Source organism: Perca fluviatilis, chromosome 10 (assembly GCF_010015445.1).
Source record: "Perca fluviatilis chromosome 10, GENO_Pfluv_1.0, whole genome shotgun sequence".
NCBI classification, from domain to species: domain Eukaryota; kingdom Metazoa; phylum Chordata; class Actinopteri; order Perciformes; family Percidae; genus Perca; species Perca fluviatilis.
In genome coordinates this window covers 21,146,433-21,174,183 of record NC_053121.1, presented here as the reverse complement: position 1 = coordinate 21,174,183, position 27,751 = coordinate 21,146,433, and the positions used below count along the sequence as shown (strand labels likewise).

At 40.2% G+C, this 27,751-nt stretch overlaps 2 protein-coding genes and 1 long non-coding RNA gene across 6 annotated transcripts; 1 reads left to right on the top strand and 2 right to left on the bottom strand.

Moving 5' to 3' along the window:
- Positions 1 to 412: 412 nt before the first annotated feature.
- On the bottom strand, positions 413 to 15,289 carry cabp2b (calcium binding protein 2b). Of its 3 annotated transcripts, none has more exons than XM_039813183.1 (7): positions 15,181 to 15,289; positions 14,218 to 14,496; positions 3,427 to 3,457; positions 2,926 to 3,060; positions 2,285 to 2,394; positions 933 to 1,080; positions 413 to 830 (listed from the first exon to the last, which is right to left on the bottom strand). In XM_039813183.1, the coding sequence occupies exons 1-7, from the start codon at positions 15,262 to 15,264 to the stop codon at positions 805 to 807; spliced, it is 813 nt and encodes a 270-aa protein (XP_039669117.1). In that variant the 5' UTR covers positions 15,265 to 15,289; the 3' UTR covers positions 413 to 804. The 3 variants fall into 3 exon arrangements, with proteins under 3 accessions (XP_039669117.1, XP_039669118.1, XP_039669119.1); XM_039813184.1 differs by lacking the exons at positions 14,218 to 14,496; positions 15,181 to 15,289 and adding exons at positions 6,524 to 6,709; positions 7,406 to 8,049 and having other exon boundaries at positions 805 to 830; XM_039813185.1 differs by lacking the exons at positions 14,218 to 14,496; positions 15,181 to 15,289 and adding an exon at positions 7,406 to 7,917 and having other exon boundaries at positions 805 to 830.
- Positions 10,121 to 24,282, top strand: LOC120566633. Of its 2 annotated transcripts, none has more exons than XR_005640437.1 (4): positions 10,121 to 10,203; positions 13,205 to 13,336; positions 13,492 to 13,619; positions 24,181 to 24,282. It is a non-coding gene; the product is annotated as an uncharacterized LOC120566633 (long non-coding RNA). The 2 variants fall into 2 exon arrangements; XR_005640436.1 differs by lacking the exon at positions 24,181 to 24,282 and adding an exon at positions 13,715 to 13,843.
- LOC120566628 (zinc-binding protein A33-like) lies at positions 19,356 to 27,503 on the bottom strand. Its single transcript, XM_039813179.1, has 6 exons — positions 26,979 to 27,503; positions 26,072 to 26,167; positions 23,792 to 24,025; positions 23,522 to 23,544; positions 22,773 to 22,888; positions 19,356 to 21,130 (listed from the first exon to the last, which is right to left on the bottom strand). Exons 1-6 carry the CDS (start codon positions 27,501 to 27,503, stop codon positions 20,535 to 20,537), a joined length of 1,590 nt encoding a protein of 529 aa, XP_039669113.1. The 3' UTR covers positions 19,356 to 20,534.
- Positions 27,504 to 27,751: the final 248 nt, after the last annotated feature.

The following is a 27,751-nucleotide window of genomic DNA, read 5'->3' as shown; positions in this document are numbered from 1 at the left end:
TTTGCAGCAAATAAAAGGCATTAAAGGTAACATAAACATTTCAACAACAAAAAATTGTCAAAACTTTCAAGTTTACATTTGACTTAAATGATGAAAGTTTTTGTTTATATATTTATTAGGAAAATGTGATGTTTATGCATGCCATCTGACTTGTTTGGATTAGTTGGTCCTCTTAATATTTTCCTACACACTATGTTTACCTCGCCACAAACAGTGCATGTTCTTCTTGAATCCCCTTTTAAGCCTTGAAGCCTCTCTCTTGCCAAGTCACGATTCAACAAATCATTTCACCATCAATGTACTGTATGCAGTTCATGTTATAAAATCCATATTTAAGGACTGGTTATTTAATGATGGGATTGTATGTCACATCCTGCACGAGTTTACCTGGTTGGAATAAGTTGACCATCAATATTTTTGTACATTTCTTTAATTAACAAAATATTTTTTTCACAGTTTAACAAACCAGATGTTACAGTCAAAGCTCAAACATTGATATACAAAAAAATACATCTAAAAAACACAAAGTCATAAATGTTGTCTATGAAGCGTTTGATATGTTAAAGTGCTTTAACTTTGTGTTGCACCTGGAGTTCAGATGTGGATAGTCATGTTAGTTGTAGGCTGGATACTATATGTCTATTCAAATATATGTCTATTTTTTCTTTTTTCAGTATTCAATATAAAAATACAATTTTAGATGTGTGCTCATAAGAGCAGATGAAGGATGTCCACTATGATGTAGTGTGTTCTCTAATCCAGCAGTTGCATAATGTCTGTCTGTCCATCCGACATGTGGGCGGCTCAGCGGGACATCATTCGAACAAACTCTTTAAAAAGAAAAAGACAAGAGAAAGGAGTGAGAGGGAGGAAGATGAGGATGAATGTAGTTGCCCAAAAGATCCCATAAAGTCAAATAGAATTTCTCTCACCCTCAAAGTCCACCAGACCATCTCCGTTGAGGTCGACATCTCGGAGGATCTCGTTAATCTCTCTGTTGGTCACTTGTTCTCCCATCAGCTTCTTCATGGCTTCACGTAGCTCAGTTAAACTGATCTGGCCGTCACCATTAGAGTCAAACTGGAAACGAGAGAGACAGAAGCTAAGGGTCACATGTCTATCAAACTGAATACACAGGGACATTGTTAAGAAATACAGTAGTTTGCATTTAATGCAGCCTGCATTACAATCTCTGACTGTGTCAGACCACCACTGGTTGGCACCAAAGTGAGACATTTTCGAAACTTTCACATTGTGCCCTCTTGACCCACTTTGGAAGCTGAAAGAAATTCACGTAAGTGGTTGATCAACCAGCGACAACACGAGGAAGCGACAGTACAAACAAAAGGAGGAAAGGTTTTGATTAATTGAAATAAAAAATTTTTTTCCATTTATTTCTGTTGTACCAATTTAAATTGAAAGGTAAACTTTTCTTCGTTGTCAAACGTCTGAACATCTTATGCTTTCCATTTTGTTTTCTCTCTGAATAACGCTTGCTAAACATGAATCTTGTTAGATTTGTATTTGCCAGCATCAGAGAACTCCAGTTTCTTTAAAAATGCACAAAATGTGTGCAAATGTCTGAAGGGCACTTATTAGCTCCCACCTGTTGTCCCAATAGACTTATTTTTAACAGCAGTCATTTTGACTCATCATAGCAGGAAAAAAATAAGAATTTAAATAAAGGAAACAACACATCCTCATACCAAAACGACAGAATAGGTCAATTTCCAATGACTCCAAAAAAAAAAAAGGTTTGCTCTCACGATAATTATTATAGACACGAGAGGTCACCGCCGAACAACAAACGTAAATACAGGTCATTACGAGCTGCTTGCACAATCACCCTATACGGTCGTTTTCTGGGTGAGGATAGTCTGTAATAAAAATAAAGGCTTTTAATCAAAACTTCACACGCTCTTGCTCCTCTACATGCGAGGGCCTGAAGTTTGCTCTTTTGCACGTTTGAAGATTTCAACCCTTTTTCTTCAGGAGCATCGGCATTTGTTTACATATATCCCAAGATTTACCCACTGAGCACCCCGCCCCGCTGTCTTTTTAAACTCGAGTTTATTTATTGTTGCACAGTAAATCAGATTTATACAGCAGATATTTTGGCTTGTCATAGCAGGAAAGGCACAGGTGCGAACTAATCACACTAACGACAGCTAGCAACTATTGCAATGCAGCAATTAGTGACGTTATTAGTTACACCTGTGTTTGATGAGTTAAAATGTCTGCAGGGATAAATGAACAGCTCTAAGTAACACATGTATATGCTGACCTCTTTGAATGCATCTCGTAGTTCTTTGACTCCGATCATGTCTGCTGTCTCTGCCAGCAACTTGGGTCCCATCAGCTCCACAAAGTCCTCAAAGTCCACTTTACCTCCACCTACAACACACCAGTTATATAAACAAAAAAAGCCAGTCATTTCCTCTGATGTCCATGTATCTCCATTAAATTACAACAGTAAAGAGTGTGTTAAATTATTGTTAACCAATTGCATTAACAGTAAACACAAGCTATCCTATTTTATTTTAATCATTTTAACAAAAATAACCAATGTATTTAAAACAACTTCCACGATGTTTCTGCTGCCAACTAGACAGTTCTTCTGTTTTATTTTATTCATTAAAATTAAAATTCCTTTTTTCTTTCTTATTGCATTTTGCCTTTATTTGATGGTCACTGTAGAGAAAGACACTAACAAACAGAAAGATAGAGAGGGCTCTGACATGCAACAACGGTAGTCTGACCAGGAGTCAAACCATGGACGTTTCATCCAGTCTTTACTTTTCTTCTTTTCTGTTTCTATTCTATTCTCTTCTGTCCTATTGCTGGTCTTGTTTCTGTTCCTCTTCTGATCTTTGGGTTCTACTCTGTTCTGTTCTCTTAAATGCTTCAGGTTTCTGTTCCACTCACAGATCTGCTGGCTCAGTTCGATGAGCTCCATCTCTGTCGGCATGTATCCCATGGTCCTCATACATTCCCCCAGGTCGTTGTGACTGATGTAGCCTTTTTTTTTTCTATCAAACTCCACAAACGCCTCGCGGAGCTCTGATAATAAAAAAAACAAACAGAAAACATGTTAGAATTTTTCAGTCAGTTGTTATATTAACATGTTGTAGAGCAGAAATTATGGAAGAGATGCTGTATGGTCTTATAACAGACTGTAGTAAACAGTGACGATGTGTGTAAACAGGAGGACTCTATGCACTGGATGCACTTTATTAGCTCATTAGCACTGGTCTGTTAATTAGTTAAGTTTGTTATTGTTTTATTCATTATTTTTGTTTGTTAGTTTTTTTCTTCTGGTATGATATGTAGCCTACTGTTTGTCTAGTTATAACTTGTATTTTGTAAAATTTTAATAAAGCTCTATTAAAAAAAACACTGAGGTTTGCTGCAGAGAAATCACCTCACCGTCAAGTTCCTCTGGTCTCAGCTCTCTGTCCTGTTGGGGGAAGTAGAGACACACATTAGCTTCTCTCTTCATAATTCTCTTGCTGAAAATATTTACAGAGCTTGTTAATACAGGCATAGTACAGAGATATAAACAGTCAAATTTAAAGCAACATCATTGCAAAAACACCCAGACAACCACTGAACAGGGAAGAGATGCTACACAAACAGAAACCAAAATGAGAGTAATGATTAATGGAGTTTGGCTTTATGTGGTGAGGATGGTATAAAATATAAACTGTCCATTTACGTTGCTTCAAATCTGAGCCCATGTGTGTTATAGTCAGGATTTTAACATTATTTGCAAATGTAGAGAAGTGATTAATATGCTTTAGGTGTTCAGTAAGCTGTATTACATACAAACCCAGTGCTCAGAGTCTAAATCTATTTTGATTAACTTGTACACAGCATTATGATAATAAATATATATATATATATATATATATATATATATAATATATATATATATATGCTCGCATGCTATTTACAAGACAACAATATGGGGCAAATCCTCTGGCATCATTTTATTTACTTTAGTTGCCCTCAGCCTCATTTCGTCACACAACAAAGCAGACGCGTAACTATCGGTAAGCGGTGCTTACAGGCCCGGACCAATCAGGGGCCCGCATCACTCGAAGATATTGATTGACAGCCTATCGCATCTTCATTACTAGCAACAATCCCAGCAGTCCCACGTACAGCCATTGACCAAGAGAACGGGTCAAATTAATTTCCTTGTTTCTGTTATGAAGACGAGACGTGTGTGCGACTCGAACATCTCACATTGACCAACAAAAACGTACAGCGAAACATTTCAGACCGTCCTGCCAACCTGTATACATTTTAACATCAATGCACGCTGTAACGTTTTTTCACTATAAAGTCACCTAAGCGACTGCTGTTTGAATCCTGTCGGCTCTCTGCAGCGGGCGGGGCTGCTGCTCCATTCCCCCCCGCGACTGACGCACGCACGCACGCACACAGACACACAATCACACACGGTGAATGAAGGAAATAACGCAGATGAGACGACACAATGACCTAAATTGAGGACAGCTACGCTCGTTATTGTAAGTGCAATGATAAGTTAAAGTCCAATAAGTACTTCATCAAACCGTATGAATGTGTGTGTGGCCAGGATAGGAAATGAACTAACAATGTAAAGATCAACAAGCCACTGACAGTGACATATATGTTCATATTTGATTAATTCAATAAATTATAATTTTTTGTCTTAATTCCACCAGCCATTTTCATATTATACCAACATTTGCAGCATCCTGAGCCTTTTTGGTAAGGTTCCTAGGAAATCTCAGCCCAGAGTAATTAATTAATAGTAATAATTATTCTACCCAAAACAAGTTTCCTTTTTATTTTTAAAGAACTATCTTCTGCAACTTCATTGCAACAAACCTACAAAAGACATTTTTATTGCAAATTTTACAAAAGCTCCCGTGAAATCAAGCTTTTTGGGCCACAAAAAAATCAAAAAAAGTCCGCAACAAACTAAATGCACAATGCCTCAAATTCAAACCAAATTACAATATGAGTAGACATCCTCCTTACAATGGGACACACTACCAAAGTAACTGGAATGCATGTTGGTTAGTTTCATATTCATACAAACAGAAAGATCATGCTCAAGGTGTTGCACACCTCCTTTAATCTGAGATTCTCTATGTGTATTGTCTATGCTAGATGGGAAACCCACAGACACAGTTAATCATTTTTGTACAGCCATTTTCAAAGGGTCAGACACAGAGTAAAAATGAACTGTGGGTCCATAGTGTATGCCCCATTTCTCCCAGACAGGAACTCAGTATAAGCGGTCTGCTATTAGCTGGCATAGCAGCAAGGCTTAGTGTTTATTAATTCCCCTAGACATAACAACAAACCTAGCCTAGAAATCTAGACGCACCCTAGCGACAGCAAATGTAATTTGCAACCAGGGTCCGTCTAGCAACTCTCCGTTGGCTTGGGAGCTGCAAAAAACAAAACTCTAGTCAGGCCAATCAAATCGTGTATAGAGTCGGTGGGCGGGCTTAACATAATGACAGCAGAGTTTCGACGGTTCCGCGTGAATTCCCTGATACTTAAAGAAGATGGCTGCTGCCGCTGGCAAACAGCGGTCTTTCGAATCGGCTTTGGCCGCGACTCTGGAAGACTTGGAGTTAAGCTTTTCTTTGAGAAAAGAACAAAGAACGGCACTGAAGTCATTCTTAAAAAAGGAAGATGTGTGCAAAAGTTTAATCTATCAACTAGCGTTGCTCTGCCTGGTTGTAACCTATCCTATTGCGTGCAGAGGGAATTTGAAAGACAACCGTTTATCCCGCCCCTCGGATTGAGCCCTGCCAATGGTGAGTTCCCAGACCCGACATCTTGATGTGGGTCTGGCTTGTCAGGCTACAACAAACCATTCCTCCGGTACTACCTGTGCCGTAACAATACTACCCACGTTGCCCAAGTTTTCTGTATATCAGTTGGTTTGTGCTAATTCAATTCAACATATTTTTATTTAGGAAACGGCAACATGTGTGCATGCAAATAGTAAAAGAATTTCCAACTAGATGTTGACACAGGGCCCATCTATACGACAGGGCCTCAAGATAGGGTGAAAAAGGCAAGGGACATCTTAAGGTCCTTTTCATTTCAGTTTACATTGTCATTTAGTGTTGCATTACTTTTTATTACAAAAAAGAGCAAGCTAATTGGCATGCAGTGAACCTGAGGTCTTCAGGGGGGCTTTTCTGGAGCCCAGGGGCAGTTGCCAACTTCCACTGCCTGGTTGGAAATTCAGCCTTGACCTCATCCTGTGCCTCCACAAACCTCCACAAAGCCGGTCAATCATTTTCTATGGAAATGAATGATCGACCCCTCTGAGTATGTGCGGTGCCAGCAGATTTGATCGTCTGACCCGGATCAGTGATGGGATGACACAGCTGGTGTGGTGGAGAGCAGGAGGGTTCAACCACGATGCAGGGATGAAAATGAATCGACACGAGCGGACAAAGTTGAACCGGGGGCTTGTGTGAGGACCACAGTGTGTTCTGTTACATACGAGTGTCTGTGAAAAGCCATGTTTAAGGAAGATGCAGGCCGGGCCCACGATGTTGTGCAGCATGTTGCAGTTCTTCACCAGCATACAGAAGGGATCGTTGAACGGCTTATCCTCCACGTCCTGATCCTCTTCTCCCTCCTGGCCCACTGCCCTCACCTTACCCCTGAGGGACCCATCCATTACTCCCTTTAGAGGCAGACCAGGCTGTTATTTCACCATTGCAATCCTCAACTGTCTGCATTCACATTTAAAACATAGTAATACATTTCAAGGAACGCCCAGGTTAACACCCAGTGTTTTCTAGTCACACACAGTAAGTCTGGATTACATAAAATGATTATTGTTTTAAGGCAGTCCACTCACATCAACTATTATCCTTACTTTAAAACACGTTTTGATCTCAACATTCTCCTTATGTCTCCATCCTGCTGACACTTACTGAGGTAATTCTGGTAACTGTCTGGTCTAATGACTGACATATTGTGTCAGTATGTAACCCTGTTACAGTAAGAAATTGCGTCCTGGATGAACATTTAGAATAATATAAGTTTTCTTGGAACTCCCCATTAAAGGAAACGTGTATTACAACCAGTGCTGCAATCACTGTTTCCTCCATTTAAAAAAAAAATAAAAAAAAGTTTTACAATTATTAAAACTATTATCCAGGGATTCAATAATTAAAGCAAGTTGTGAAGAAAGTTTTGAAAGCTGGTAAGTGGTCTTTTGAACTATTATTTCATTCTTGTCCCAGATGACAAGAATAAAGTTATTGGCTCAAAGTTGCTGAGATGTTTTATAATCAATCACATCACTTAAAAACCTACACAGATGCAAAATAGCAAAAGTGGGAATTACTAAGTGCAAGAGACAAAGTGCTCTTACCTTCTTCATTTTGTCTTTCGGATTGGTGCAGTTGCCCATTACCCAACCTTCTCTGGTCAACAGCTGCCAAAAATCTTTTTTCTTTCTCTGATCTTATTTGTCTGTTTTTATCTCTTCTCTCTCTGCTCTCCTCTCTCTGGACTTCTCAGAGGTCCAGCTCAGGTTAGAGCTCTGACTTTGGTGGAAACTTGTGTCCCATGCTGGTTATCAGTCTTCATAATTGATACCACAGAGACAAAAAGTAAACGGCTCTAATCCATGCATGAGCGATCCTGACCGACTGCACCCGTCTCTATACCATCCAAAGTCAAAAGACGTCACCAATCAAAAACAAACTAACCAAACCAAACTGAGCTTTCTACTGGAAGCAGCTTACTGGTGATTCTCTTCGCAGCAGCAGCATCGCTGTTGCTTTCTCTTCACACGGATCCACCCTTTTAATCCCCCTCTCTATTTCTTTTCAGTAGCGCTCTCTCTCTCTCTCTCTCTCTCTCTCTCTCTCTCTCTCTCTCTCTCTCTCTCTCTCTCTCTCTCCTCCCTCTTGTTCACATGTTGCACCAGCAGCATTCAAATGACTTCATCTACAGTATGAGGAGTTTTAGATGGAGGATTAAGAGATGGATTAATCCCTTCCATTTGAGATTAAACAGGGAGATAGGGTAATGAAAAGAAAAAATAGAAAGTAACGTGATAGAAAAGAAGAAACAAAAAAAGAGTGTGTATTTGGTGTGAGTAAAATCTGAACATAAACTGAAGCTATACTTCTTAATTGGTTGAAATAAGGTTCTTGCAGCAGCTTTGGTCTTTTAATGAAAATGACCATATTGTCAAGGATAGATTTCTAAAACTAAAAGTGAATAAAAACTAATATCTATCATATTATCAAAACCATGATTTCCATGTTGATTAGATGATACTTAAATGAATAGATGTTTGCCTTTTCTTTGGTAAAGATTGGACTGGACACCGAGTATTAAAGTGTGTATTTAGAACACTTAAAACAAAAAATGTATATGACCGTACAGTATGAAACTGGTACATCAATTTTGCATGCCAAAACAAACACTTGTATAAAGCAAAAATTAATTGGGAAATGTGCACTAATATAAATCACAAACCCTATAAAAAAACGGTTAATATGATGCAAAAGACTTGTCCGTGCAGTCCATGGTGGAAAAATCAATCACACTACATATAGCTTTAAACTAGAACAGAGGGGATTGATTTTCTTTGTGATCTATTCTGATTAACTGGGAGATCAAACACTTTTTATAATTCCTGACAGGTTTTGGAGATACAGAGTTCATCTATGTGCTGTGATCTTTACTGTAAGTGTTTTCCATGAAGAATTAGAAGTTCAAATCATGCTAAACTTTAAAAACCAAGTGAGCCGTTACGCTTCAGCAAATGAGACCCACAGTATCTGTCACACTTGGGAGGATGCAACGGCTCGAAGTGCCAAAAAGTGCTTTGTGGAAGAAGGTCTGACCTCTTACATCCCAGAACTAGTTTTGTCTAAAATGATGACGACATTGAAGTCACAATTTGATCTTATGAGTGCGATGCTAAGTGGTCAGCTGAGCGCGTACAAAGCATCTGTCAACAAATCTCTCCAAAAGCTTTGGCATGCTGCTTACTACAGAGCATCCATATGGAGAGCACAGATTTTGTGTGTGTGTGTGTGTGTGTGTGTGTGTGTGTGTGTGTGTGTGTGTGTGTGTGTGTGTGTGTGTGTGTGTGTGTGTGTGTGTGTGTGTGTGTGTGTGTGTGTGTGTGTGTGTGTGTGGCTTTGCATGTTTTTTTCTCTAAAATTGAAACACACTCTTGTACTAAATAATATAGGATAACAGTATATACTCTAATATACACCATATAGAAACAGTAAGACAAGTAAATGCTTGCTTGGCTTATTAATGTGACTATTATCGCCACTGTTCATCACATCCCCAACCGGCACCGTCAGACACCACCTACCAAGAGCCTGGGTCTGTCCAAGGTTTCTTCCCAAGAGGGAGTTTTTCCTCACCACTGTCGCACTGGTCGCAATGCTTGCTCTTGAGGGAATTACTTCAATTGTTGGGGCTTTGTAAATTATAGAGTGTGGTCTCGACCTACTCTATCTGTAAAGTGTCTCAAGATAACTCGTGTTATGATTTGATACTATAAATAAAATTGAATTGAATTGAATTGAATTGAATTGGTGATGGGTGATGTTGTTATTGGTTATGTTAGAAAATGCTAGTTTACTACACAGTCTGTATTAAAACAGTTCACTCATAAGTCTTATTGTTGGTAAAATAAAAGTGTTTCTATAATAAAAATCAGTTTTTATGATATGCTATCATTTAGTTTTTGATGACTCTATAATTCACTGTTTTTGTTCACAAGTAATCAATTATACAACAAAAAGCACATATTCTTCGTAAATGCACGAGGGGAAACATTTTTATTGCTGCAAATCAAGGGCGTAACTTTGGCTTCAACATTGTGGGGGTTGAGATCTCCACTTAGCAAAATTAATATTTTTAACATCAAACATTTCAGTTTCTGGTGAATTTTTCTGCAACAATTTCTGACTTTTCTGCATCAGTTTATGGTGCAATATGTCTTGAGTTATGGAAACGAAATTATAATAGGTTTTGGGGTGGGTTGCACTGGCCAGTTTTGATATACTCACACAGGTGTTTTCAATTACTTTGGCTGATTAGAGCTCGTTGCCGGTGCAACAGAAGTAAAAGGAGAAAGATGTCATTCGAGCACAGCCATGGTCACACACGCCTGAGAACAGCTCTAATCAGGTGGGTTAAGCAAGAACGTGCAGGGCATTTAAAAAAAAAAATAATGTGATGGTGTGATTTTGTGAAAGCTCCAGTATTCTCGTCAAACAAGACAAGATGCGTGGTCTGAACTGATTTGCTCATGAATCTATTTTGGATTTAAATGTCAAATGATCTTCCTAAAACAAAACACAATGGTGACATCTCTTTCCGTTTGGTCAATATTCTGTTGCAATCATCAGCAGTCACCACTGGAGGCCACTTTAGGACAGTCAGGTCTAATGTAGCTGAGTGTTATCTGACAGCTGCTGCAGTGAAGATTTGAGACAGTAATAATACAACCCCTATTTTTTGCAGAACCTCCTGGCAGATTGTGCAGCTTAAGAGTAATGCCCACTGTAATTTAAAATGTACCCGGAAAAGGTTCTTAAGTAGAAACAGACCGTTTGGACTTTAACACTTTAATTGTGGGTGATCTGGTGGGCATGCAGACAGATATGAGTGCTGTCGGTGGGTATAATAAGACTACAGTATCTTTCACTAATCTGATCCTCATGTAAGAGATCAGAAATTACATTTTCTCCCAGCCTGCTACAATATGTTTTGCTGCTAGTGACACTGACAAGGCACTAAGTCAGTTTTCTTTCAATAAAGCAGAACCACAAAGTCTTGGCTTAAGTGTAATTTAGATTTCATGGAAATATTTTTACGTAAGAAGACAAAACATAACAAATGAAGTACAGGGACAGTGGACTAACTCAAACAAACCCCCATCACATACTTTGGCATCAAATAAATCATATTGTGCACCTTCAAACTTCTCCAGAATTTGAAAATGTGCATGCAAATTCACAGCAAAGGTTAGTTTAAAAACATATTTAAATATTTTATATACAAAAGTCACATTGCGAGCTGCATGAGCATGTTTAATTATTTATCCTATGTGAAACCAAAATACTGTCTAATGTAATGGAGGTTCTCCCATCTGAACTTCAAATGACATCTGAAACATGAAGTGACACATGAGGTCAGATCATATTTAAAAACCTACTCGTGTTCTTTGACATCACGACTGTGTTTTCCCTGAGGGTCTGTGATGGGAAAAAGTTTCAAATGCTAGCAAGTTTTAGTCCAACTCCAAACAAAAACACTCCCATCAATCAGTCCGTCTGCTCATATCCACCACCTATTAATGACTTAAACATATCTATAAGTATATGAATTCAATTAGTTAAATTCAAACTCTAAACAACATAACTTTATCAACCAAATTAACTTTGTCTTTCTGTGAGGTCCTTCATAATATAACATAACTGACACCAGCAGCTGCATGAATAACCCGAGACACAACCAATACCATTAAGCCTGATTAATTACCAGGCTGATTCTCCCTTACTGATGGTTCCAGTTAATCACGCCAATGAGATGCTGTTGGGTGTCTGCGTGCATGCGTGCGTGTTTGTGTGTGTTTGCATGATGCATGCACACAAACACACTCAGGCTTATTTATGTTACTGGGTTTCCGTTTTGATTACTTTACATTTGCTTGTATCCAAGTATCAGCATTGGATTACTGTCACAGTAGTAGTTGTAGGATTTTAGCACCACACACTAACTGTGTGTGTGTGTGTGTGTGTGTGTGTGTGTGTGTGTGTGTGTGTGTGTGTGTGTGTGTGTGTGTGTGTGTGTGTGTGTGTGTGTGTGTGTGTGTTACTCGGGTAATGTGACTCTGTCCTTTCTTTTGGACTCAGTGTACTCTCCTGCAACTGTCCCAAATCTAGGTGTGTGTGTGTGTGTGTGTGTGTGTGTGTGTGTGTGTGTGTGTGTGTGTGTGTGTGTGTGTATGTGTGTTTGTGTGTGTGTGCGCGTGTGAGAGAGTGTATGTGTGAGCAGGTAGACATACTGTATCATGTACTGATCTGGTGTCAGATGTGCATCAGCTGGTGTCTAGTGACGCGAGCTGTCAATCAGAGAAAGACTAGAAGAGACGGAATAGATGGAGCATGAGAGGAGTAGATGGAAGAAGTATTCAGATAGAAATACAGCGATGTAAAAATACTCCATTACAAGTTAAAGTCCTACATAAAAGTACAGGTACTAAAGAAGGGATTATCAGCAACACTGTCTGTGTCATATGTCAGATTATTAGATTAACAGTACTGATGCATAAATGTGGAAGAAGCATGTTAATGTAGTTGATCAAGGTGGAGTGAGTTTTAACTACTTTATTGAGAATGTAATCAATTAAAATTGATCATATTTTATATGTTGATCATATGTTTGGATTTGAAATATTTTTGTTGAAAGTAATATAGTCAAATGTATTGGAGGGAAAAGTGCACATTTCCCTGTGAAATACAGTAGAGTATGAGTAGCATAAAATAGAAATACTCAAGTAAACTACAAGTCAAAATTGTACGTCAGTACTACTTTTCACCTCTGCAGATATCGTTTGCAGTGGTAAAAATAATAAATAAATAATGAATGGATGTGGGTTCAAAGTTATTTGGAAATATGAGCTCAACTAACTACTGTGAACAACAACTTAAAGTTTGTCTTTATATCCCTATAATTAGTACCACATTATGTTGATTTGTAGTTGATTTAATTTTTAAGTTAGGTACTTGCCTGGGTGAGCTCATAGTGCAGAGCAGTCCTGTCTGCTTTGCATTCACCAAAACATACTAATAATAAAACTATCATATAAATAAGCACATACTTAAATAACTCAAGTATGAGCAAAAACAACACATCTTGAAGTGTAAAAGGTCTACAGTTCAGAAGTGAAATAACCTAAACACATTCAAATGTGCAAAATGGTGACCAGACACTAAATGTACCTTAAAGTGCCAAAAGTCTACCAATCAATAGTCAAATCTTTTAAAGCAGTCAGATTTGAAACGGTTGTCTTGGTGAAGTCACATTCTGATGTAATTTGTGTAACTGAGCTTGTGTTATGAAACATAATTTTAAGATGATGAGAGTGTGCAAGCCTCTTCAAGCTCCGTCTGTTTGATTTCAGTTCAGCACTATGTGGGGGCTGAGGGTCTTGCTGTCTGTGGCCTGCTGCCTGTTACACACAAGCTTCCTCCTCTCATGCAACGGTTGTCAAAGTGAGGTTCAGGGACCCCGAGGCACCCTCCAGTGAAACAAGGTACATTTTCTCTTCTCTTCAGACTTTGCCAACATGCTCCTCTCTCCCACTCAATCAGCCGGTCTCTCTAATTTTGGCTCACTTGCATCACCACTGACATCACATTTCTTTTTTTTTTCCTTTTTCTATATTGATTTGTCTCCTTCTAACCTCAGCCACGCTCATCATCATCAACCCCCCCTTCAGAGTTTGCTGACGTGATCAGGTGCACTCTTTCTTCATGTCGAAAAAAAAAAAACCAAACAAGAATGACTCACAAGCTGAGATCAGAAACATGAAGCAGGTGGGGCTTTAACTTTGGTTTAATCTCTTTTGATTTTATTGTCATACACAAAGCCACCACTTTCTCACACCATGATCCCACATGTCTGACCACAGGGTGACAGATGCTGTGATGGCGTAGCCTACCGTGCCGTGTCCTGTTTCACTGCTTACCGTGTGAGTGATGGGATGTGATGCGATACTGAGATAAGGTGTTCATCAGATCTCTGGCTGACTATGGCCGTATCTGTTACGGATTACTCTGTCGTAATGTTTCCCAAAGTAAAGGAGCTTAAACCTCTCAAACACACGCTAGCTCCATCCTTAGCTTAGCCCTTGTGCTTTGCTGCCCCCGCCATCTCCAGAAGAATTTAGGGTTAAACGGGAAGGGAGAATGGTTAATGTTGTTGTTGCAGCTTTATGCCCTTCTGCCATGCGAGATCAAAGAGGTCAGGGTTGTGAGAAAGACAGATATTTACAAAAACTGGACCACAGCCAGGCTTAGGGTTTTAAATCAAGCCGGTGAGCCTGATGCACATGAACCCACAAAAGCATCGGACACACAAAGGTGAACTTATGAGTCACACACACACACACACACTGCACCAGATGGTTCCTACCTGTCCAAACATAGAGTCCACGATGGGCAGCAGGTCGACAGGCTCCCCGTCCTCCTCGTTCTGCCTCTCTCTCCCCTGTGGTCCCTCCATCATCTCCTCCAGCTCCTCCTCCAGGGTCTTTCTGTCCTCAGCGGCCGCCGCTGTCGTTTGGGGCAACTGACCGAATTTCTGGTGGCGAGGAAGCTGAGGTGTAGCAGTTTGAACCTCTCCAACGCCACCTCCCTGCTCGTTGGTTCGCTTCTTCTGCTTCTCCATCTTCTTCTTGATAGCGGCCTGTACCTGAGGGGGAAGAGAAACTGAGTACAGACTTATGAAATCTGTGTTGAAACTCAAACTCATGGTAACATTAGGACTGATGGACATGTTTATTTTTTACATATTTAGTGGTGTACATAAATGCAAAATATGGTTACAAATAGTTCCATAAATACTATTGTCTTTTATTGTGAATCACTTTTGTTACATCTGCTCTAAAAAGGTGCTCTATAAATAAACTTAACTTACTTTAATTACCTATGAACAAAACAATGCACCGTGTTATTCTAATAATATTTCACCAACATGTCAACTTGTCATGGAATACATTACAGAAATAATCTAACGGGGTTAGACATAGGAGAATTTTCTCAACCAACAAAAGGTCATTTACAGTAATTAATTTAGTTTATCAGAAAACATTTCACCAATAATGGAGACACATTGTTTTTCACTAGATAGAAAGCATTTATCAGTCACACTTAAATAACTTTAAGTTACCATATCTTGGAATTGATTTTGGTGGAAAACTATCATATCATGCAAAATTAAATGAATGTAAATGTCTTTTTGTGCATACAGAACAGTTGCATATTTGCACACAGAAAAGCATCAGAAGGTGTGTTATGAAGAGAGGACAGCTTGACACATAAATACTTTGACCACATATACATATTTACATACATTTAGACACCCGTGTTCACGCACCTGTTTTGCACTCCTCTCCTGTGGCGCGCTCATCGCTCCAGCACCGCCTCCTCCGGCGGACGACTCTCGAATGATCATGAACATCTCGGTGTCACAGGCTCACATACACTCACTCTCTCTCCCTCACTCGCACTCACCCTCCCCCTCCCTCACCCTCTCTCTTGCCTCTTCCCTGCTCTCCTCTCTTCTGCAGAAGCTCTTGTTGTATTTTATGTGCTAAAATTCCCCACAAAGTCCGCTATAAAAGATTTAAAAAAAATGGTTTAGAATTTGGCAGTGTTGATAAAGTGAAAGTCTTTCCTTTGTTCCAGGTAAATGAAAGGAGAACGAATAAAGAAGTTCAAGGAAAAACAATAACTCAGATGTTCTTCTACTTCCTCCTCTCTGTCCTTGTATTGTTTTACTCAGTGTTTCACCGTGCTCCTGTCCATATCTCTCTCTTGGTGCGTTCAGGTGAGGAGGTTTTTATCTTCAGCTGTTGTCTTGGCTTCTGGGATTGAGTTCCTGCACCTCTGCCCCCGCTCGCTATCTCTTGGTCCTTTAGGTGATACTCTATACCTCCTGCGCTTTACCTCTCTCACGTTATCTACCTGTAACACATCGACCTCTCTCTCTCTCCTTTTCTTCCTCCCCTTCTTCCACCTTTCCCCCTTCATCACAGGTGAACACTCCTCCTTCTGTCATGTATTTCTGGTCCTTATTTTTTTGTCCTCCCATCATTGTCTCTTTCTATCTTTCTTTATTTCCCTCCAACAGTAATCCTCATTGCTCTACATGCTTTCTCCTCTTCCCAGTCTCTCTCAATCTATCCGCCCTCAATCCCCTGTCATATTTCGAGCCTTTTTGTAATACAAATTGGATTCTTTTGGAGGTTCCCAGGTCAGCTATTTATTAAATGTCAGGGAGCGATAGAAAGAGAACGAGGGGTACAACAAACTCAGCAGCTATGTAATGATAAGGATGAAAGACTAGCCTATCACACATCCCCTCAATGCTGTCCTGCATGTATAATCCAATCCAGCAAGCATGGCTGAGCGCACACACATGCACGCACAGGTGAGCATGTCACCACTGACCTCTATTTTTAGACATGAATGATCACACAAGCATGAAAGCATGTCACTGTGGTTTTCAGCTTTCTGAAACCGCTGTATAGCTTTTTAGCTTTTGTATTAAGCACCTGATTCCACTAAAAGCTTCTACAAAAAAACATTAATTTGTTTCCCCTACTTCCAGTCAAAAACAGGGACATTGGCAGGCGATCAGAATCAGAAAGGGCTTTATTGCCAAGTACGTTTTTTTTTACACATACAAGGAATTTGTCTTGGTGTTGTTGGTGCATGTTGCATATTCTCTAAAAATAAAAGAAGGCTAAGAAGAATATAAAGATAAAGGCTCTCACTCCCCCCTGTTTCGCCTCCCCTGAAATCTCCCTCAATCTCTGCCTCTCCTGCTTTCTCTCTCTGCATCTCCTGTTTTAACCTGCATTAAACATTGCAAACTGAAACAGACAGTGACAGTGTACATGTTCAAGACTTAGGGATAATGTACAGCTTGACGTCTCTCCAGTTTCTAATGAGGTTTCCATTATTCACTTCAACCCCATCTTTCACCCTCTCTGTCTTTCTTCAGCATCTCTCGTCGTCCCTCTCCTCATCGATTATTGATGGAGAGAAGGGGCAAATTCTCGAGCGGGAGGCAGAAAAGAGATTCATTACAGAAAAAGCTAAGTTACATTGCACTGAGGGTTAAATAGAGGGGTGTATTTTGGGAAATGATCAGTCATGTGAGAGAGGAAAGATAAAGGATGGATGAACAAGATGAAAAAAGACATGATGGGGTGGAATAAATCACACAATTTTCATGGACAAAGATAAAAAAAAAAAAAAGAGAAAACTTAAGAACTTTTTTTTTTTTTTATCTCCGACTTCTCTTTCAACTTGACCCTCACTGAAACCGATCAAAGACCGGGATGAATGACAGAGGGAGTGGCAGCAGAGTGTCTTGTGTTACTGCATGTTGATCGGCCTGCAATAATATCTAATTACAGATCAGGACAGTCAGATGAAAGAACTGGACATAATCCTGACAGTCATATGCTTAATTTAGCCTAGCAGTCCATGGTTAATGTATAAGCAGATGACGCACAGAGATTAAATTGATATTTATAAAAGATACGTTTTATTTGGGTCGGACTAATTATTCATTATTACTCATTATTTATATGTTGGTAATAGTAGTCACAGATCACTGCCCAATTGGCACAAAGGATCTCATTAACCTTGCCTAACTGGACATTGAAAAAAACACCTTTGTGCGTATCCGTGTCACGTAAACACAAACTCAAACACAGACGACAGGTAGCCTAATCAAATGATTATCTTGAGAAATCAGGTTCTTGCCTGTGGTGTGTTGAGTTGCATTATATTGTAAAATGTTATCAGAACTCTCCATGGTGAGTGGTCTCTCCATGCATCTCTCTCTCTCTCTCTCTCTCTCTCTCTCTCTCGCCCCACGAGCTCTCCTGGCTGGGGGTGACTCATTCCAGATGTTTGGGATCTGGATCTTCGTCTTCCAGGATATTCACCCCGTGTCTTTCTTGCCCTGTGTCTATGGTTTCCTTGTTTCTTCTGTTTGTCTACCTGTATTTTTTACATTGTAGCATTTCTACTTTTACTTAAAGTACCTATTACAACCTCCTGTATGGGATTGAGGGGCTCTATTGACAGAAATGGTATTTAGTTTTCAATTCAATCAGGAGAGACTTTGTTGCAGATATGCAAAGATTTATTGTACATATGCATAATATGAAGTGTACAGAGTCTTTGGGGATTAGACTCCATCGTTAAAAATATTTTAAAGGGGTAGAGAAGCCGAGACATATTCCCACCTGATGGAGCCTAGACACTGGTGATGGTGGAGAAGGAACCCGGAGACCGAACGAAGGAGCCGTCTGCCGGAAAGGGACTCAGGTTGCCGTGGTTGACAATGGCCAGAGATGGAAGGGGAGGAGGAGGAGGGTTGCGCGTTTGCCTGAAAAGACAGCTGATAGCAAGGAGAGAAGACATTTAAAGCAGGATGTCATGCTGTGATTGGATCATGGATTTCGTGGCCAATTCTGGTGGTTTCTTAACAGCTGAATAGTTTTAGGAACAGATAGTGGTGATTGAACTTATTTAGAAGTCTTCCTAAAAGAATTTGCACTGAGCTCCATTAGTGTATAATCCCCTAAAACTATAAAGTTGCGCTTTCGTTATCTTGCAATGAACCCTTCATTAGAGGTCTCCACGGGTCTACCCGAACACTAGAACACGAGACCTGACCCAGGACCCGTAAGGGTTCGGATCCACTGTTTATACAGTCAACTGGGTCCGGGTTGGGTCCCGGGTCTGTTTAACATTATGTGTGATACCGGAGTGGAGATCAGACAGGCTGATCATCATAGAAGTTGATTCCAAACGTGCTGTGTTTGTCATGATCCGTCACCGTGACAGAAAGTGGACTTGGACCTGAAATAACGAGTGAATTACCAATGCTGTTTCAATCAGCAAGAGCAGTAACACAAAACCTAGAGGGTTTTTTTTACCAACTTTCTTGGCAACAAGAGTGGATTACATGCATCATGGCCAGGCACAGGGGAGAAAGCTACTAATGTTACATTAGGTAAGATGCAAAGTTTTTGTTTTGACAACTTCTAAATTAACATGAACTTGTTAATAACAATCAGATGTGAAATCAAATTATTGGGGTGGAGTTTTTCTTATCAGAATGGATCAGAATTGTAAACATAAATCTGTAGACATAACTTTGTGAAAACGGGCTGTATAAATCAAACCGACTTGACTGGAAAATAACGTTGCATCACTTTTTGAGTCTACCCTAAAAGCTTTGAGGCTGAGGAGGCTGGCTTCTGTATGGTTCATAGAAACTCAGAGTTGTATTATTATAAAGACCACTGAGGAGCAGAGTGATGCTGCATTGAAAGTTACTGTTAGGCACCCTCTGGTGGAATCAAATATACCAACAACAACCTTGTTGTAATGTAATCATTGAAATCTAATGCCAAATATCTAGACAGTGTTTTCTCTAGTCAAAACTTTCAAAGGCACATTTTTGCAGGGTTGTGTTGTGGTGGGACATTTAGAGGCAAGTGTGCCTTTTAAAGGAAAGGCATATAGAAGTCATTACTTCATTTATTTAGAAAAACTGTACATGTCATTAGAATAACAGGATTGGATACATAACGGCTTCAAAACACACAGTAAGACATTGCAGCAAAATTATTTAATACGATTATGAAGCCTTTTTGCAGAGACCAGTTAAAGTTCTGTGGAGTTTTCTTTTTAAACAATGCAATGCATTCAGTGTTACTCACTAAAACGCTATGTGTGTATCCTTGAGCTCTAACAAATGTGTTGAATGCATTTTTTTTCTAAATATTTGCAAAGGCATTGTTGACATCCATGTTTACTACCAAGTAAATTCATAGCGCTATTAGGTCAAAAACTCCACAGGGAACTTTTTGTAATGAATTTAAAATCCAGTAGAAAATCTTATAGAAATGTCTACTGTTTTTTTTCTTATTGTTTGAAAAGACTAAAACCTACAATGCGTTAGTGTGTCTCTCAGTACTTTTTAATAATACTCAGCCCCAAAGCCCATTCATGTCTACTTAATGTGTAAATCCTTAAATGCATTTTCCCCTCAATCTATAATCAATTACCCAATACAAACAAAGCCAAAACAGGAGTTCAGATGTTTTTGCAAATGTATTAAAAAGAAAAAGTTAAATATTGCATTAACATAAGACCCCATTTCATGTGATCACCCTTCTGATGTTTCTACAACTTGATTGGAGTCCACCTGTGGTAACTTCAATTGATTGGACAAGATTTAAAAAGGCACACACACCGGTCTATATAGAAGGTCTCACAGCTGGCTATGCATGTCAGACCAAAAACTGAGCCATGAGGTCGAAGGAACAGCCTGAATACACTATTCTTTGCAATATAATTGAGGTTTATGGCACATAGGAATAAGATATACTGTATCAGACGTTGGCTACACAGGCAGTTGTAAGTATCATCAATTCACTGTTGGGTTTGGTCTTTTCATAGGATTTGTTGACAATGGCAACATTGTAGACTATAAACAGCCTTGAAAGTGTCCTCTGTCTTGTCCTTTAATAGTTTCATCTTCTTATTTCAAGTCTAACACGAATGTTTCAGGGTTACCTGCGTGTTCATCCCACCACATCATTAACACAGCAAAGTCTTTATGACAAGGTAGATGTGTGAAAGCTCATAACATGAGTCCATCTAAGTTTATCAGCAGCTGAATCTTGTTCTGCAGTTTCATTCAGACTCCTCTGATGAAGAGGACATCTCTCCCCAGTGTGGGGTTACTATGGTGAGCGGCTCCCGGTTGTGTCCGTTGATTATCGGCCAGGGATTAAAGTACGGCAAAACAGGTTCTTTGAATTTGGCATTATAGAAGGTGAAGAGGTGGCTCATGTTTCCTGCATCATAAAACCCTACGTCACCACGATTATAGTCCAGGTAGATCCCAACCCTCCTTGGGGGTTTAGAGGGATATATCAAGCTCTCCTCTGAGTCAGTGCATGCTTCATACTCCCTGGTGCCGTCGCCGTTATCCCTCAGCACCAGGGTCCAGAAACCATCATCTGGGCAGAGGCTGATCTCCTCCTTTCTGTTGACGGAGGCTTTGGCCACACCCAGACCCCATGCTGTCTTGGAGCCCACCTCCACCTCCCAGTAGTGTCTACCAGAGGAGAAGGCTACAGAGCCCAGGACAATGTTGTAGAGAGTGAAGCGCTCTGGGTTGTTTGGCAGGTTGGGCTGGATTTTTCCTACCTGGACGCTGGTGCAACACGGGGATACCCACAGGCGGGGGTAGGCTGTGTCCGGGTCAAGGGTCACCGCTGTGACAGCTAAAGAGGGCAACATTTTTTTTTAAATTAGAAATGCAACAACAAGCGTGTTTACAGAGAATGACCCGAGAAAGAATACTTGGCAGTGACCTTCAACAAGATACTGAATGCCTACCTGCTCAATTAGTGTAAGACGAGCTAGATAAGCGCATCAGCTCCATGGACACAAATAAAATATAAATGATACTGCGTCAAGATGTAACTCCATAGATTAATTAAATCCTTTATTACAGCCTACTGTTACACAATCAGCAATAATGTATGATTACATGTCATTGGAAAATGACGAAAAAATAAGTCTTTGCACACTTGACTTTGACCCAGTGACAAAAAACATTTTGAAAACAGTCATGTTTGAAACTCTTGACAGAGCGGGGGGTATGGCACAAAAGTAGAATTTATAAATCCAGGATAACCGATAAAGCGAGCCTTGACCCAGTCTAATCCGTGCATCCTGGCTTTGTGCGTTTCACGAAGGCCAAACCAGGCTGAGGAGGAGCGACTAGATCAGTTTGTATAATTGTACAATCCTCCCAATTTGCAGTTCACTGGAGAGAACACACATTGTGTGCCAATAATGCCAAATTAAATGCACATGGAAGAGGAAAATACTATACATGATCCTTTGTTAAAGAATACAAAAAGAAATAAATCAACTAAAATAATTAAAAAGGTGTATTGGTCTCTGACCAGTCTGCCATTGTTAGAACCACTAACATGTAAAAATCGATTCACATTCGTATCACGATTCAAGCTCTACTGATTCAAAATCGATTCATAGAATTCCAAAAATTGATTCATATTTTTTTTATTTAAAAAAAATTGTAAGTCTACTGCATCACATGGGAAAAGTAACTACATAAATACATTTACATACTGTGAATCGTTTTTTTTTTTAAATCAATCGTTCTTAGCCTAAAAATCGATATTGAATCGTGACATTTTCTGAATCGTGTACCCCTAATGTAAAATGAAGTCAGCGATGAATGATAATATATAAAGTATTTAAAACACATTTGCAACTGTATCAGCCTTTTCTAATCATCTCAACAGCTGCCACAAAATATTCACCAAACTTCTAACAATATGAACAGCAGTTTTCATACAGCAATATAACAGTAACAATGACTGAATGATAATTATAAAAAAAATAATGGTCAAAACTTTTAATAATAGTGCGTAACTGAACAGCAATATGTACCTGTTGTATTTTAATGCAGGCTAATAAAAATAAGGTAAACTCACTGCTGAGTGAGCAGAAAAGGCTCCAGGATTGATCAATCTTGGCTCCTAGCTGCACAGACTAAATCTCCATGGTTACGTAGGTGCCTATGCTTTTGTGCAACCAAGTCAAGGCTAAATTCATCCAGGATAACTGGAATATCCCGGCTTAATCCCTTACCCTGGTTTTGTGCAATACCCCTCGGGTTGATACGAGATGGAACATAAAATGCAAATCACAAAAATGTCTTTTGTACTATAACCAACTTTTTTATTTTTTGAAGGAGCACTCCACCAAGTGTACATGTCAAAGTCAATGCGCTAGTAATGGGGAGAACTATTACTCAGCCTGTGAAAACAATTATACCAAGTCTTCTGTGACTTTGGAGGAGCTTTGAAGTGTGTGTGTATGTATGTGTACCTGGCTGAAACATTGAGCTCATTTTCCTCCAGGTCCTATACTGCAGAGGTCCCAGGAACTCTCCTGACTGCAGATCCACATCCAGCTCTGGGGGGTGCTCAAACAAGCTCTCAGCCCTGAGAGAGAGAGAGAGAGAGAGAGAGAGAGAGAGAGAGAGAGAGAGAGAGAGAGAGAGAGAGAGAGAGAGAGAGAGAGAGAGAGAGAGAGAGAGAGAGAGAGAGAGAGAGAGATCTTCAGAAAAGATCTACGTTCTTGCTTTAGTCGCTACACCTTACAAGAAACAAAGTTTATATTTGTTATTTTACAACCGTCAAGCATTGAGGTTTCTTATTAAGAAATATTAAGAACTTCTTGTAAAAAAATATATATAACAGCATTCAAAAGTGAAGATTTAAGCCATGAACAGCACGTTGTGGCCTTTAAGTAATATCTTTGTTAAATCTAAATTCTTATCTAAGCCCCCTGTTTAAGAAGAAATGACACTGCTGAGTCCTAGCCTAAGTTTTAAATGGACTTTCTGCTTCCTAGTGGCCACTAGTTGGCATGACAATGTGTAGCAAAGATGACGCGCTAAACCACAATAATACCCACATATCCTGTTATAGCAACACTTACAGTTCATTGCAAAACAATCCGCCATTACCTTGTGACTTTAGACATTTGATTTAGGACAACGGTCACGTAGAGATAAAGAAGGAGTGTAACTCAACAAGAAATCAGTGCTGTGGAATGATCTTGATGATACTCACCCTCCAATGAAATCTTTGATTCCCTGAAACAGAGCAGATCAGAACAAGCCTATGATTACACAATACTTCTGTCTCTGCTATAACATGCAGATAACATTTCTGACTAACTTCTAGAAGAGAGTAACAAAATTATTTGGTAGTTGCCAGCTGGGGTTTTTTCATGCAACTGTTACTCCTTTTTTTTTTTTTTTTTATCTATCTAGGTACAGAAATGTGCTATATTAACATGATGACCATCATTCATTCATTCTTCTCTCTCTTCTCCTATACCTTGAGTTGCTTTGGGTTTTCTTCCTCTATCAGTTTGAGGCGAAGCTGGTCAGCCATACTTTCCATTTTGCTGATTTGCTCTGTGGTCTGAGTGAGCGCCTTCTCCAGCTGGTCGAGCTTCTCCTCTTTCTGCTTCTGCAGTTTCTCCTTTATGCGTTCCTCCTCCTCGAGCAGGAACTCCCTCAGAAGGCCAAACTCTGCAGTGACCGTCTCCTCCAGATCTCCTGCTCGCTCCTGGAACACAGGGAGGACTCCCATCAGCAAAAACATAGAAGATTTTGTTACATTTCTACTCAAGGCCAAAGTGATGGCTCACTATTTAAACATGTAAGTTAAACTGAAAGAATGTTGCCTGTGTACATTTATCCACTTCTCTTATTTCATTACAGGCCAAATCTTCACTGAACCACATGGGGGAGGAAACTGCTGCTTTGTTGCTCTTCTGGAAACCAGATGAATGGAGAATGTTGAATTCTAGCAAAAAGCCTTGTTTGACTATAAGGAACTGACACTAGTTTTTTCCAATCCTAACGCTTGAATGCTACACAGGGCATATTTTGCAAAGCAGTGGGATTCATAATAACGCAGTTCGGTTTGCGATTCGGGTGGGTTATTCTAGTAGCTAATGTAGGCTTGTACTACAGAGGTCTGGTAAGCTCACTTCTTCTCCACAACTCAATTTGTTTTACTTTCAAACTTGTCATCTTGTTGAGGACACTTATCAGACTTTGTGCAGCTCCTTCTGGAGCCACAAAAAGGTGTATACGAGTTTTATCACATATGCTGTAGTATTCCCCTAGACCTGTAAACCGAATTTGATGTTGTTGGAGTTTCCCTTAAGTAATACAATCAATGAAGCACTTTCTTTTTTTACATTGTTGTATTGGTACTTTAAGGATACTAAAGTATACTGTAGAAATACTTTATTCATTCATAAGACAGGTAGATAGACCGGTAGAATAATAGGCACTTACAGACACAAACACACAAAGTATACTTAGCAGAAAGACAGATTGCCAAACTTCTACTCAAACTTGTTGACCCACATCCTGTCATACTGACAGAGAAAGAGAGAAGTGAAAATCTGTGAATGTGCACATAAACTGGGTCAAACAGACAGACAGGCACAAAGAAAAAGATACACGCTGAGACAGACAGGATAGAGAAAGACAGTTTGTAGACTAACCTAGAGCAGAGATTTGTGAAGTTTATCTGCGGCAGCAGAAACGCACCTACACAGCAAACATCCTTCACTCAAATCTTTGTTTAACACACATATAAACACACACAACACACCTAGTTGGGGGGGGGTGGCTGATCTGGTTGAAAAAGCGATCCAGCCTAAACTCAGCCAGCTGTAATATCTCTCGGTGTGTGTGTGTGTGTGTGTGTGTGTGTGTGTGTGTGTGTGTGTGTGTGTGTGTGTGTGTGTGTGTGTGTGTGTGTGTGTGTGTGTGTGTGTGTGTGTGTGTGTGTGTCGCCTGTTAAAGGAGAGATTGTGAAAAAGGCAAACATGACGTGCATGAAATGTTTATTAATCACCTGTTTATTTTCAGGAAGTAGGGTTGGGTACCGAACCCGGTACTTTTACCGGTACCGACCGAATCATGTCGGTATTACCGAGTATTGGTTCACGTAAAAGCGAAGGACAGAGGGAGGTGTTTTATTTTTATTTAAATTTCTGTCAGTGTAAAATATTCTAAATAAATAACAGAATGTTCTAAGTAAATAGGATAAACAGGTTTGGAATTATTTTTACAACTGAAATATTTATTTGTAATTACAGAGGGAAAGTATCGAAAAAAGTACCGTTGAGTACCGGGACCCGAATTTCAGGTACCGGTATTGGTACTGATATTGGTTCAGATGCGAAAGGTACCCAACCCTATCAGGAAGGACCTCAGCATTTGCAAAACATGAGAACCACCAGGTTCAAGCAAACAACGCTGAGTAACAACCTGTTGGGTCACCACCACCAGTCATAATTAGGACAAGTCATCCGTCTGTCTGTCAGACAGATAAAGGTGGAGGAATTCAGGTGAATGTTGCTTTCAGTACATGATACAGTATGTCTACCTGCTCACACATACACTCTCTCACACGCGCGCACACACACACAAACACACATATACACTCTCTCTCTCACTCACACACACACAAACACACATATACACTCTCTCTCACACACACACACACACACACACACACACACACACACACACACACACACACACACACACACACACACACACACACACACACACACACACACACACACACCTTGACGAGAAGGATCTTTTCATTGGTCTGTCTTTGGAAGAGCGTGGCCTCCTCTGTCTGCAGCTGAACCCTCTCTAGAGCGACAGACAGCTTATCCTGCACCAGAAATAGACAATCACATGTTAAACATTGTTAAAAAGTGGTGTCGCTAAACCAGATTATAGGCTACTTACACAAGTTCATAGATTGGTGCCTTTTCTCTGAGCAACATCATCTTTAATGGGAGTCATATGATGTCCACCCTTTCCTAAACTGTTTGAATTTATGACCTACAAATTCAAACAAAATGGGAACCAGCAGCAGAAAAACATGAGAGGCCTCTCAGAGGGAGTCTCCAAACAAACTGCTGATGGTCAGCGGCAGGGTTAAAAGTGTGGGGCAGTTACAGGAGCTCACACTGTTCTGCTGAATTCCTGTAAAAAAACAAAATTCCTACCTTAAGGCTGCCAGGGGCAAACAGGGAGTCTGCTTTTAAAAAAGAAAAAGGAAAAGAAAAAAAAAAAACTTCTATTCGCAGCATCTGCTCTGTTAAAGCCCTGTTTGTTTGTTTTTAAATGCTGGAGCAAATGTGTTTATTCAATAAATACAATCTCAATAAACTTAGCTTTGATTTAACATTTAGGAATGTTTTTCAAACGAGACAGGCCTAAGTTTCTTTCCAAGATCAGGGGGAGGAGTGTTAGATGAGCATGGAGGAGCATGGCACTCCTTAAAACTTAGACTTTAGTGATCGAGAATGACGTTGATCAAATAATGATGTCAAGAAAGTCATAACCAAGTCTACTTTATCTCAAAAAGAAATCCGTGTAAACTTGGTGTTAAGATGAGATTCTGCCACTTTCGGTCTAAACAGACAGAGCTGTATCGGAAGGGAACGTGTGTCTAAACTCAGCCAATGAGACAGTACCTTGTAGTTTTCAAAGGCCTCGGTAATGGGGATGACATTGTGGGTCTTGTGGTCCCGGGACATGCCGCACACCAGACAGATAGGGAGCTGGTCGTCCTCACAGTACAGCTTCAGCTTCTCCTCGTGCTCCTCGCACATATCCATGCCCGTACCCAGGCGCGGCCAGTGGCCGACGGACGAGGCCAGGCTGCTCATGCTGGACCCGAGCTCCCGTTCCTCCGGCTCCTCCAGCTCACCCTCGTATTGCCATCCGGTTACCCCCGCGGCTGGGTCCATGGCCCGGGCTCTCCGCACACTGTCCACGACGTTGCACAGAAGCGAGTTGGGTCGCAGTTTACGGCCGCTCGACTTTCTACACTTTGGGCAACTCGACAACTCGTCCGCCTTGGCCTCCCAGCACTGGATGATGCACACCTGGCAGAAGTGGTGTCCGCACTCGAGGATCACCGGATCGTGGAACAGCTCCAAACACACCGGGCAGGTGAGCTCCGAGTGTAGTTCCTCAATCGCGTTGGCATCCGCCATTCTCGGCTGCGAACATAGCCCTAAAACAGAAACGTCCGATGGCAACAAAGTAACGAGAAAGACTAGACTGCTCTTCCGTTCACAGAGAGGGAGTGGTCTAGTGACAGCACAGCCAAGTTTTTTTTTTTCACGGAAGAGACTGGAGGCGTGCAGCAACCATAGACAGTATATAAGGCAGCAACCTAGACTTTACAGCGACTTTACATGACAGGGCATAGCTTACGGTCTCTATAGCTTCTTGCTTTAAA